This window comes from Aethalodelphis obliquidens, unplaced genomic scaffold (genome assembly GCF_003676395.1).
Source record: "Aethalodelphis obliquidens isolate GAN/ISIS:26980383/991018 unplaced genomic scaffold, ASM367639v1 scaffold16, whole genome shotgun sequence".
Classification (NCBI taxonomy): Eukaryota; Metazoa; Chordata; class Mammalia; order Artiodactyla; family Delphinidae; genus Aethalodelphis; species Aethalodelphis obliquidens.
The window spans coordinates 10861250-10874971 of record NW_020837960.1 but is presented as its reverse complement, the minus strand read 5'-3'; the positions used below and the strand labels follow the sequence as shown (position 1 = coordinate 10874971).

Sequence of the window (13722 nt, the reverse complement as noted above, 5' to 3'; positions counted from 1 at the left end):
TAAAACTTATGTTTGTATTGTCCTTTGGAGTTTATAGTGAGCTTTTCTATGTTATATGAAAATACTCGTTCAGTTGTCTCTTAATGAATAAAATAGCTGTGTCCATTCCTGCTGAGGGCAACAATACAGACTATGTAGTTTGAGCATATGGGACAAAAGTTAGGTTTTCTCCAGGGACATAATTTTATTGGAGACAAAAAGACAATGTGTTTCCTACTGTTTGGAAGTTCACATAGCAGAAGGTGCAGCCCTGAGTTTTATAACAGAAAGCTTGTAGATTCCTAATAAGCTTTACAATGAATCCCATAATGATTGAACCTGATTGCACCTGAACCTGACCCAGTGTAACTTTTTGAGTAAGAGAAGAAAGTTGAAGCTCCAGTGGGAAAAGACGGAGCACTGTGGTCAAGGACTTGAAAGGATCTGGGCCACAAGCTGGAAATTGGAATGAACTGAACTGATTTATTGAAACTTGGACCATCCTTGAACAATAGTTTTTATCCTTAGAAGAAAATTCAGAGCACTAGCTTGACAGCAATGAAATGTATGTATTTTGTAACACTAGTAAACAAAAATATAAACTGGTACTTTTTTCCCCTATTTGAATTTGTTACTGAGTCCAGGCTCGTACTTCTCGTCCCATGACAGGCCAATAAATCAGAGACGAGGTGCTGGGGCAAGGAATAGCGACTTTATTCGGAAACCGGCAAACTGAGAAGATGGTGGACTCGTGTCCCAGAGAACCATCTTGCCTGAGTTAGAATTCAGGCTTCTTTTATACTAAAAAGGGAGGGAGTAAAGTCAAACATTTCCTGGTTCCCGTCAGCCTCCAGAGGGGATGTGTTAATTTCTTCCTCCCTGCAGTCATTCACAGGTGGGCCTGGTCAGGATGCTTTCTGTGAGCTAAACAGGTATTTTACCTCATTATCTGAGAGGAAGGGTTCTCAAAAATGGGCCATTCTGTATAATTTAAGCTTATTGGCAACATCCCTTTAGTGATTAACTTGTAGTAGAATACAAAAGATTCTTCCCTATTACAAATTCTTGATAGAAATTGAAAAAGGTAATCTGTTTACCACCCATGATCTCTAGTTGACCCACTCTGCTGTCCTCTTAGTAACATGCTTAAAAGTGAATCACATCACCTTGTGTGCATCACAAGTTATCCATCTTCAAAGTGTTTGAGTGAATTGAGTGCAGTGGACAGTGAACTACATTCACTACCATGGGAAATTTCACAATGCAGCTGCAGTCACAGAAGCAGGCCGAGGTGGGGACCATGCACCTGGACAATTCATTCATTCACCTCTTACATATCAGGGCACACTCTGTGAAGCCTTTGTTCTAGGCACTGGGAATAGGCGTAAACAAGGCAGAGAAGGTCCCTGACTGCATGGAATTTACAATCTGGAGGAAAGAAACAGAAGTCAACAATTTAACGGCGAGATTATTTCAGACAGTGATACACACCAGGAGGACCACGTCACAGAGCAATGTTAAGAGAGAGATTAGAGACGATAGTTCCTCAATGAAGAGGTGACATCCAAAAACAAGAGCTGGTCACATAGAGATGGGTGGGCGCAAATCATACAATGGAATGCCCCCTCTTATCAAGCATAGGAACAAAAGCAAAGGCCCTAAGTCAGGAATGAGCTTGGTCTTTCTGAGTCCCAAATGATTTGATTATAGATGGTGAGGAAGAGAATAATACAACATGAGGTAAGAAAGGTAGGCAGGAAATAGAAGATTCTGTAAGCCAATGATTTTATTCTAAGACTAATAGGAGTCATGGGAGGGTTTTAAACAAAATTCCGGAAGGCATGATCCCTTTTATAATTTAGTAGGGTGGTTGTATGGAGAACACATTGCAGAGGGCAGGAGTGGAGGCAGAAGCAAGATGAGAGACGACAGGGATTTGTACTAGAATGGTTGTCATCAAAAGAAATGGGTGATTTAGGATGTGTCTAGTGGGTGAAGCCAACAAGAATTCTAGTGGATTGGATGTGGGGTGGGATGGGGGATACTGAGGGAAAGCCCATCTTTGTTACTGACAAAAAGACTGGATAAAAACAGCCCCAGGCGTATGGACCATCCAGCATACCATTGGTTGTGTAGTTTTAGGGGGATCAAGGTCAGTTCTGTCTTCCTTAATATTCAAGTCTCCAGCTCAAGTATCTTATTTCGACCTGCATGCTGAGAGGTCTAGAAAAGGTGACTTAAACATTCAGTTCTGCAGTGAACCAGGCTGACCAGAATATGGCACCTGGGTAGATTTTATGGTGAGAGATTAAAAAAAGCCTTCTGATAACTAAGATGTGACCACTGCCAGACGCGGCTTGGAGTTGAGGAGAAAACAGCAACCCCATAAGCCAGAGACTAACCTGGGTCAACATGCAGTTGGCATTTTAGCTGGCACACTGAGCAAGACCGCTAGGCAAACCCCCAGGCTCTGATTTTGCCACTCAGCAGTCATTATCCTCAAAGTTCCCAAATCTCCCACAGTCGCAGACCTACAGCCACCCACCATGACCACATTCGCTAAACTTCATGACTAAAAAGGAGGCTAACTTGACTGGGTCCTGCCTAGCCTCCCTTCCACAAGCATGGATTGAGTGGTTGCTGTGTTCCAGGCACTCTTTCTGCTGAGAAGCCTATGGTCTTCATGACACTGTTCCTCAATAACCCGTTCACATCATAGGGTACCTGTTACAATGCTGTTTCTCCAGCCACCATGTCCCTGACTCTACTCAGCCATACATGGGCAACTCAGAGCATGGTGTGGCCTTTTTCTTTTTTAACTTCAAAAAGTGTAAGATATAACACACAGAAAGTCCATGAAATGAATATTTAGGATGATTAATTATAAAATGGACATCCAGGTAACCAGCTCCAGGAATAGAATGCAACCATCATCCTATAGGTAGCCTTATCCTGACCTTTATGATAATCACTTCCTGCCTTTCTTTATCGTTTTACCTCCTATATGTTAAACTTAATTTCTGAAATTGGTTGCTGCAAGTATGACCGAACATCAGGGAAAAATGTACCCCTCCCTTCTTTTGAAAGCTTGGGTTCCCTTCTTCTGATATTTCCCTTTTCCCACACTCTCTTCCTATTTTCCTTCTACTTTTCACTAATGGGATTTACCTTAGCAAGACTGGCAATGGGGTACAGGATATATGGGAGGGACATCTGTCTTGTAAAAACAACACCACAGAGCTATGTTTGGTTTCTCTTTATGTTTTAGCTCTTGCTGAAGCTTCCATCTTTCCTCAGCTTCTGGGGTTCACTCCTGGCATGGCCCTGAGGGGTGTGGTTGCTTGGGTGACCAAGGCTCTTGTGGAACTGGTAGAGGTGGGTAAGTGAAACTCTGAAGTTAAGAATTTATGCCCCTTTTGGTCTGAGCCAAGACTGGCACCGGCTCCACCAAAGGACTGTTCACAGCGTGTCATATGGTTAATGTGAAAAGAAGTGTCTGTAGATTTCTTCTGAGCTGAATGGGGGCAGCAGTCCCCACAGTCAGTTCAGACAGCACATTAGGTTCTCAGAAATCTCTCAGCCCTGCAGCAAGCTTTCCACTTACACACATTTTTCATTGTTTTAAAGGGTAAATAATGCTTTTCTGGACCGACTCCAAGGTGAAAGTCAACCAGGTGGCCTCCAGCACTTTGGAGGCTATTGGAATATGAATAGTGGTAACAGCTGGGTGAGTTTTATTTTTATTTTTTCTAAAAAAAATCTTTCAAAGTTGAAGAATAAAAACAATGAGAGTTTTAAAAATATGTTGTGGCCTTCTTCCCAGATACTATTTTTTTTTGGCGTGCTATTCAGCTGTGTGATGGGCAGTCAGCCAGGGTGATTACTGTAAATTCCACAATAGCTTCTGAGAGATGGAGAAGGTCCTGATTTCAGCTCCAGTCAATGCCAATCACAATAAAAAATGACACCTGCCCTTTGTTTGCTGTGTGATTGCCTGGACTGCAAGGCTTTTTAAAAAATCACCCTTTGCCCAGACCTAAAACAAAAACAAATGAACATTTTTTTTCAGGAAGATTTTCAGTGACATATGGTTATAAAAATAGTAAGCATTCTCTTGTAATATATTCTTTCAGTGAAACTAGCACGTCAAAGAAACCAGCATTTAATTTTTCACTACAAAATGATTTTTAGAAACCCCTACAGCAAAATGCACTTTTTGAAAATGAAATGTTCTTACAGATTTCCGTGAAGAAAACCTTGCAACTGTGTTGTAATATGTGTGTAATGTGTTTTGTGTGCACAATATATTATTGAAACAGCACCAAAGCTTTGGAATGTATGGGATTGTGGGGTTTGCAATGTGTACAGAATCAAAACTAACTACAGTGGGTTTTACAATTTAATTGAAGCCCAAGTGTATATGTACCTACTCAAAAAAACCAGAATGGATAGAAACCTTTAAACTGGTAAAATACAACAAAGTAATCAAATGCTTGCTGACCTGGAAACTCTAGAGGAGATCACCCCTTAACAAATACTTGATGGACAAAAGATCATTTTTGAGAAGACAATCTGTTAGAAATCTTATATGCATGTTTCCTTGGAATGCATCTAGTGGTTAAAATTTATGGATAGATTTCAAAAATGTATCTATATATTGAAGATAATTAAGTGTAGACAAATTTGTAGAGAATGCACAGTGGATGTGTCTATTTATAAGGTATGCTCATGTGTATCACTATGGCATTCAGAATAGGGACAATGTACAAGAGAGAAAAAGGAATCAAAACACAGTATCTTTGCATCTTGTGTGAAATTGACATATTACTGACTTATAAGAATACACGAGTAAGAGTCATGTGGAAAATAGGGCATTGGGAATTTAAGACTATCCAAGTTTATAGAATTTATAAGTTGTGAAATGTGATTGAAACTCAGATTTTGGACAGGACTTGGAAACTTGCTGTACATTTTCTCCTCTACTTAATAATTCCTCCACCACCACCACCACCAATTTAGAAGGTACATATACATAGAAAAATACCTGGGATTGAAGGGAAGATGATGGGAGAGAGTAAAGGAAGACTGCATGGGCTGCTGTTAGGAGAATGAGGATATGGGAGTCTGGCTCACCACTGACTATTGGTAGGTCTTAGGTAAGTGAGCTGTGAATCTCCACTTAGGTTCCTCACAGATAAGAAGAGAGGAACGTTGCTTTCTTACGATGTGATGTGAGTGAGGATGATTGAAGATTCCTTAGTAAGATAGGCATATCCAAGTCCAAAGTGTATACTGGCTTCTCCCTTGCGTGAAAGAAGCAGTGACACAAAGGTAAGAACTTGCTCAGTCTCCCATCTCCACCTCACTTACCTACACACATCTCTTCCTCTATGTCTGCTTTTCCTTATGGACCAGATTCTATCTCCCCCACCTACTGGGGAACTTTGTTCTAACAATGTTCTTCTCTCTCTCCTGAACTGTCAGCTGTCATCTTGACTAGAAAATTCCCATCAGCAGAAAACTTAAATAAATATACATTATATATTGAAGCCCCTTTCCCTCTTGCTACTGTCCTGTTTCTTTGTTCCCCTTTAGAGAAAAACTTTGGGGTATCTATCCTGTCTCCAATTTCTTTCCTCCCTTTTCTCTTAAACCCAGTCTAATCGGAATTTAGACCATATCTGTCTAACCACAGTGTTCTTCTCATGGCTCCTGACATTGTCTACATTACAAAATCAAATGGTTATTTCTCAATTTTCATCTTTTGACTGATCAGCATCATTTGTCATGGTGAATCACTGCCTCCTCTTTGAACCTCTTTTTTACTTGGCTTCTGGGACACTGTACTCTCCTGGGTTTCCACCTATTTCAGTGGCCACTCCTTTCTGTTCTCCTTTGCTGAATCCCCTGTATCTTTCTGTCCTCTTAACTGGAGTGCCTCAGGGATCCACCTTGGACCATCTTCTTTACATTCATTTAATACCTTCATGGCCTCATTCATTCTCATGAAATTAAATACCAATATGCTCTGTACTCCCAAATTTCAATTTCCAGCCTAGACCTCTTCCTCCAGACTTGCAGATCCATTTGTCTACCCAACATCCCTACTTGCATGTCTAATAGACATTTCAACCTTAATATGTCTAAAACTTCACCTTTGATCCTCTTTACCCCAATGCTCTATCTGCACTTTTTCCTGCTTGAGTAACAGTACAACCCATCTCTCACATCCTCACAGCTGACCCATCATCAAGTCTTCTTGACTCTTCCTTCAAAATAGATCCCAACCTCTATCACTGCTCATCTCAATTCTTGAAATAGTCTCCTCGATGGTTTCCTTGCTTCCACACTTACCCACCTAGAGTCTGTTCTCAATATGAAACTGAAAAATAAGTCAGACCCTGTCACTCCTCTGCTCAAAGCCCTCCAATGGCTCTGATAACTCTCCAAATGTTTGGAGTAAAAGCCAAAGTCCTTAGAGTAAAAGCCAAAGGATTTCTATTTACTAACCCTTACAGGGGCTCCATGATCTAGACCCCACTCTACTCCTCTGGCACTCTCCTCCTACTGCCCTTCTTCCTCATTCCTCCCAGCCATGCCAGCTTTCTGGCTGTTCTTTGAAAACTTAAGAACTGGCTGCTCCCTCTGTACTCTTCTCCAAAGTGTCCAAATGATTTGTTCTCTTTCAAGTATTTTCTTGAGTTCCAAGCATTCCTTGGCCATTCATTTAATGCTGCCACCTGTGCCCTTACCCCAGGCTCTTGTCATTCTCTTTGCAGTCTCCATTTCTTTATTCAGTAGCACTCTGCAACTTCTAACCTAATTTTCTAACATCATTTTCTTAGATGTTTTGTTGACTAATTACTCTTATTCTCTCCCTGTGGTAATTTATGTTCCATCTTCCATCAGAGCAGGGCCCTTTGACTGTTTTGTTCACTGATATATCCCAAGCATAACACAGTGACTGGAACTTACCACAAGCACAGGGAAACATGTGGTTGTGGCTGAGGTCACCAAAATGACAGAGATTTGGAACCAAATGATGTGTAATAATAAAATGATTAGATACTGAATTTAAAATAACTATGTATAAAACATTTGATGGAATAAATATTGGATTTGAAATGATAAGCAAAAACAAGAGATACAGACAACCAGGAAGATTTCAAAGAGAGCAAAACAGAACTTCTAGGAATAAAAAAATACAATCTTTGAAATTAAAGCACCCAATGAATTTATAACAAAAAGAATACAAATTAAGAATTAAACCAAAATATCATTTTTCATCTATTATTTGGCAAAGCACAAGAGACTGACAACATACTCTGTTGGCAAGATGGGGGAAACAGTCTCTTTCACACTTTGGCGGTGGGAATTCAAAATGATTTAAACCATATCTAGATTAGTTACTGTCTTCCCATAAAATAAAAACCAGGCCTACACATATCACAGAAAAGTTTTACTAAATGTTCAAGAAGCAGATTATTCCAAATGTCTGGAATGTTTTCCAGATAAATGAAAAGGAGGGAGTATTCTTCCAAAGGATTAAGCAGGTGAATGTAACTATGAATCAAAATCAAAGACTATATAGAAAATAAGTTATAGCCAGTCTCACTCATAAACATAGATTAAAAAAATTACAACAAAATTTTAAGATTCAATAATGAATTTCTTAAAAAAAGCATAGTATATCCTTATCAAATTATATTCATCCCAGAAATACAAACTTGGCTTATCACAAATAAACAAACCCCCAAAAATCTCCAAGATAATTTACCTCATAAATTATAGGAGAAACACCATATGATCATCTCAATAGATACAGAGAAAGCACTTGATAAGTTTCAATACTCATTTGCAGTAAAAACTTCTAGCAAACTAGGAATAGAAAAGAAATTTCTTTAGCTAATACAGGGATCAAAGTTCTATAATAAAAACACATCAAAAGCTTTTCTTTTGAATCAGATATAAGCATTGAAAAGGAAAACATTTATAAATCACAGATGATACAATTATCTACTGAGAAAATCCAAAAGAATTTATATTAAAATTATTAGAATAAACAAGGGCCTAGCCATGTTGGTAGATAGAGGATCAATATATAAGAACTAAGTTTGTCTCTACGCGTAGAGAATCAACAAAAAAACCTAATAAAAAGGTAAAACCAAAGATGTATATTACCTTTAAAATACATATACAATTTTATAGAAAGACATTAAGGAATAAATAAATGGTGTTTCACCTTGTTAATGGATATGAATGAGCTCTCAAATAATCCGTTGATTTAGTTAAATTCTAATCAGAGCAAAGAACCAAGGATAGCCAATTCACTCCTAAAAATATAGAAGTACATATGGGACTTAATAAAATATTTAATATGGTATAGAATTGGCACAGGCAGACCCAACTATTTCTAGAATTTTGTTGTATGACAAAAGGTAGAGCCCATCATAAGGGGAAAATGGACTCTCTTCAACAAATGCTGTTGGGACAATTGAGTACCCACATGAAATCATTAAAAAAATCAATTCCAGGTAGAGTAAAGCTTATAAATAGAAAGGAAGACTTTTTAAATTCTAGAAGAAAATAGACTATTTATAAAATTGAGCTAGGGAGGATTTCATAAGACCCAAGGTATAAACTAAAAAGAAATGATAAATATACATTAAAATAAAACATCTGTTCATCAAAGGACACCATACAAAAATAAGAAAAGTTATAAACTAAAGTTTTAGTGTGGATATGTTTTATAAATAACAAGTGGACAAGAGGTTAGTATACAGAATATATTTAGAATGTGGCATTTGTTTAGAAGTTGGTAGATGACAATTAAGCTCCTACAAGGAATCAGAGAGGAGAGCTCACAGGTGGGGCTTGGAGGATGTGCTGGAATCAGTAAAAAGCCAAAGACAGAGAAAGAATGGAGGAAGGCAGAAAATATGATAAAACTATGATGAAAGCCAAAGAAAAACTTGTTTCTTGAAACATCATATGGACACTTAAGTAGTAGGCCTTTGATCAGCATATTTTGGGTAGAAAAATTAGACCGATCTTTATTTTTAAAGCTTTTTCTAATTTAAATCACATTCTTCTCAGGTTACTTAATACATATTTGTTATTTGATTATTTATAATTTTTATTTTTTAAAAATTTTATTGGAGTATAGTTGATTTACAACGTTGTGTTAGTTTCAGGTGTACGGCAAAATGATTCAGTTATACTCATACATGTATTCATTCTTATTCAGATTCTTTTCTCATATAGATTATCACAGAATATTGAGTAGAGTTCCCTGTGTTATACAGTAGGTCCTTGTTGGTTATCTATCTTATATATAATAGTGTGTGTTAATCCCATGCTCCTGATTCATCCCTTTCCCTCCCTCTGGTAACCATACATTTGTTTTAGGTATCTGTAAGTCGGCTTCTGTCTTGTAAGTAAGTTCATTTGTATCATTTTTAAAAAATTAGATTCCATATATGAGTGATATCATATGATATTTGTCTTTGTCTGACTTACTTCACTTAGCATGATAATCTCTAGGTCCATCCATGTTGCTGCAAATGGCATTATTTCATTCTTTTTTATGGCTGAGTAATATTCCATTGTATATATGTACCACATCTTCTTTATCCATTTTTCTGTCGATGGACATTTATGTTGCTTCCATGTCTTGGCTATTGTAAATAGTGCTGCAGTGAACACTGGGGTGCATGAATCTTTTCAAATTATAGTTTTCTCCGGATATATGCCCAGGAGTGGGATTGCTGGATCATATGTAATTCTATTTTTAGTTTTTTAAAGATGCTCTATACTGTTCTCCATAGTACCATATTCTTTGATAATTTAAAATTGCTTTTATATTAAAAATTTTTTTTGGGTCTTCTAGAGTCCTTTATTACTTTTCATGATGCATCTAGGGTAGGATGTTTAAAGAATCACTTCAAACGATCCCTTCTCTGATACCAGTAGGTGAGACCCTTTGAGATGCTGTGGCAACACTGAATCCAGTGTCTTCAAAGGCAGTTAAGCATTTGCCATGACCCATGAGGCAACCTGAAATTTTAGTTTCCCAGAATGTTAGAGCACCAATAGTCTGAATCCCAGGTGTACCTTGGCCTAGCAGTCTGGGAGGCCTGATGGAGATGTCATGACTGTTTGCACATAGTGGGGGAAGGGGACTCATTTAAGTCTATCTCCTTTCCTCAACGTCCCCTTAGAAGTCACCTTCCTGCTGTATAATACAGTGCACCTCTACTCCATACAGTTCCATTTAAATTGCTCTGCTCCATACTATATTTGCCCTGTCCTTGCTGTAACTATGGAGGCGGGTGACAATATTTGTGAACACTATTAGTTGTGACCCGTGTTAGCCTATCTCAGAACACAGCTGATGAGCTGTCGTTCAATAAGCCATTACATTGTTGACAGAGACCATTTTGTGACTCAAAATGGAACTTGAAAATTAAATCACTTCACTGGGACTTGAAATCATTAAAAAAATAGTCAGGTAGAGTGTTTTTTTGGAGGAACTTCATTTTGGATTTACAAAGGCTTTGAATTTTGTTGCTGGTACTAATTTTTGTTTTCTTTTTCTTCCAGGATATATGAGAAATATTTTGCTTACAACTGGCCTTTGTCAACTGACCTTGAAAAACCACACGAGATGTTTTTCCTTCTTGCAGTTTTGTTCAGCCTGTTTTTACCTTGCCTTCAACTGCCCACCCACTCAGCTGAGCAGCTGGGGATGACTGGTTTCTCCCTGTCATTATTTATGCATGTTTGTAGGAGCTGATTACTGAACTCATATTTAATCTCTACTGCCAGTGAAATGCTGCATTATTTTTCTAATTGGTTTCACCTCGTATTGGAAGTATAATTATAGACGTGTTAGTAAGATAGAAAAGGAGGGAATCATTTGATGCTTTCAGGTTAGTGAGAGCTGTGGGTGCTGCATGCCTGTCTCTCTAAACAGCTAATTCTTATCTAATTCTCAGATCAGGTTTGGGGAAGCTTTGGCACCTTTAGATTTGAATCCCTGCTTTCTTAATTCAGGGCACAAATGTGAGCAAAAGAAAAAAATAAATCTTTTATATGCTTTTAAACAAATTTATAAATAAAATTTGAACTGCTTCTGTGTAAATGGCTTTTGGTTTTTAATGAAAAGCTCTTGAGGGGTCTCATTTTTATATTCTCCTCTACAGTCCATAGAGATCAAATGTAGTACTATTATCACTATTGGATTTGGCTTTGGTCTTGACTGACTTACTAATGCTGTTCTTCTGGTTTCTCAGAGTGGGATAGTTCATTTCCTGAAAGGCCATGAAAAAAATCGGCTAGACACAGATACCACGTGTGGTTTGTGGGTATTTTGGAAACTTGTCTTTGCTCATGCAACCTATTTCCTATTACTAATTCAGTAGGTTTTCCTGTTCTACTTTTATGACCTTGAACCAGTTTATAGACACTAGTGTGAGAATATTGGTTTTCCACACTGCATGGTCTGGCCACCCCCATCCCCCCACGTTATGTAGGCGAAGCACTGTAGCATTGCATTTAATCTTAGAAGGAAGGTTGGAAGAGTAGATAATTTTTGCAGCTGGACACGAGTAGACAACACTTTGCAGCATTTAAGAGATCTTCTGTGTTACCAACTGCTCTGTTGTAAGTAACTTTCTAAACGTATATTTAGGGCAACACTGGGATTTCAGGTCCTTGGGCCGAGATTGAGGGAGCTCACAGAAGTGGGGTGAGGGTGTGGTACAGAAAGAGCTGCACTGGGTGGTGGTGATGGTGGTGGTGGCTGACAGCAGATGGTGCTCAGCTCGTTTCTTTGGAGTAAATAATGCAGACACTCTTGGTTTCCCTCTCTTCTGCCAGCTGAACCTACGTTAGTGCTGTTGACAGTAATATAAAATGTTTGGTCCATCTAAATCTTTGTCACTGCCTAATATGGGGAAAATGAAATCCCTCAGCCTGGGTTGGAAACACCGCCAAACTGATTGTAGGTGTGTGGATGTCACAGGCATTTTACTGCTGTGGCATGCAGCCATTTCAGTCCTACACCTGCCAGCCTGGCTACCTCACAGTCCATGGCCATGTTCTGGTTTTTGTGTCTACGCTTGGCCTTCCTCACTTGCCGCTATTTTCCAGTGTGTAACCTGGAGTCAATATAGGGGAAAGAGATGCTTTCTTACTTTGGGGAATCTTAGGAAAGTTGGTGTCAATTTCCTTTCTACTGCCTGCCATATCCTGCATTCCCAAAGATTTTGTTCAGGTGTCTGGTCTCATAAAAAAAATCATTGTGCGGGTATGGAAAATTGTGACTTTATGGCCCAAATTATCTCGACTACATATGGGATGGTAAACATCTTCCTTGAACAATTCTCTGTGTAGGTAGAAGTAACCAGAAATGAAGCAAGAGTTGCTGTGTAAGGGAGCCTACCATTTTGCTTTTCATATTTAATCTGCTCTTGATTGGAATACAGTTTGACTTTTGGGTAACCCTGGATAGGAATCCCAAAGTTCCAATCACCTTTTCTATGCTTTTAAAGTACATTTTCTGAAAAAGAGAATAAAAATGAGACAAACTGTTACAAAAGTAGTAAGTTTTTGTTACAGACACTTGAGATATACAGATGAGTAATAAAAAGGAAAAAAATTGGTGATTTTTTTTTTCAGGTTTTATTTGTTGATCTTCATACCTTAGTATTTTGGTATGCATCCTTCCAGATATTTTTATCTGTATGTGTATCAAAATCCCTGCAATAAAATCCTTACAGATACTTGTCTAATGATTGGATGAGGACAAATACCTTGAATTAGAACTTTTTTTTTTTTTTTTTTCCGGTACGCGGGCCTCTCACTGTTGTGGCCGCTCCCATTGCGGAGGACAGGCTCTGGACGCGCAGGCTCAGCGGCCATGGCTCATGGGCCCAGCCGCTCCGCGGCATGTGGGATCCTCCCGGACTGGGGCACAAACCCGTGTCCCCTGCATCGGCAGGTGGACTCTCAACCACTGCGCCACCAGGGAAGCCCAGAACTGGTGGTTTTAAGGAAATCCACATTTATAGGGGTTTTAATATATGTAGTTAAATTACTTTCCCAAAAGTTGACATCAGTATTTACTGCCACCAGAAGTATGCTCTATACCCTCCCTCATCCTGCCACTATTTTTAAAAAATCTTCCCTTATAGACGTAGAGAATGGACTTGAGGACACGGGGAGGGGGAAGGTTAAGCTGGGATGAAGTGAGAGAGTGGCATGGACTTACATATACTACCAAATGTAAAATAGATAGCTAGTGGGAAGCAGCCGTATAGCACAGGGAGATCAGCTCGGTGGTTTGTGATCACCTAGAGGGGTGGGATAAGGAGGGTGGGAGGGAGGGAGACGCAAGAGGGAGAGATATGGGGATATATGCATATGTATAGCTGATTCACTTTGTTATAAAGCAGAAACTAACACACCATTGTAAAGCAATTATACTCCAATAAAGATGTAAAAAAAAAATCTTCCCTTATATGTTGAGTGAAAAATGTCATTTGGAGAGCTTAATCCCTCTTTTCTTTTTCCTTAGGTCTACTCGTCATTTTTTATCTTCTTTTGTGTGCGTGCGTGCGTGCGTGTGTGTGTGTGTGTGTGTGTATAGTTGATTTGTAAAAGATTTCTCTGTTGAGATATTACGTTGTAAATATTCTAATTTTTATAAATCTTTTAATTTAGTATTTAATTTAGTATTGG

At 38.7% G+C, this 13722-nt stretch overlaps 1 protein-coding gene across 3 annotated transcripts in view; it reads left to right on the top strand.

The window, feature by feature from the left end:
* Positions 1-11122, top strand: part of EPSTI1 (epithelial stromal interaction 1) — a 100415-nt gene extending 89293 nt beyond the window's left edge. For 2 of the 3 annotated variants that reach the window (XM_027116182.1, XM_027116183.1), the window contains 2 exons: positions 3607-3706; positions 10582-11122. In XM_027116182.1, the coding sequence (XP_026971983.1) occupies positions 3607-3706; positions 10582-10590 (109 nt within the window). In that variant the 3' untranslated portion in view covers positions 10591-11122. Of the gene's footprint in view, positions 1-3606; positions 7730-10581 lie in introns of those variants that run through there. The other variant, XM_027116181.1, reaches the window with a different exon arrangement.
* Positions 11123-13722: the final 2600 nt, after the last annotated feature.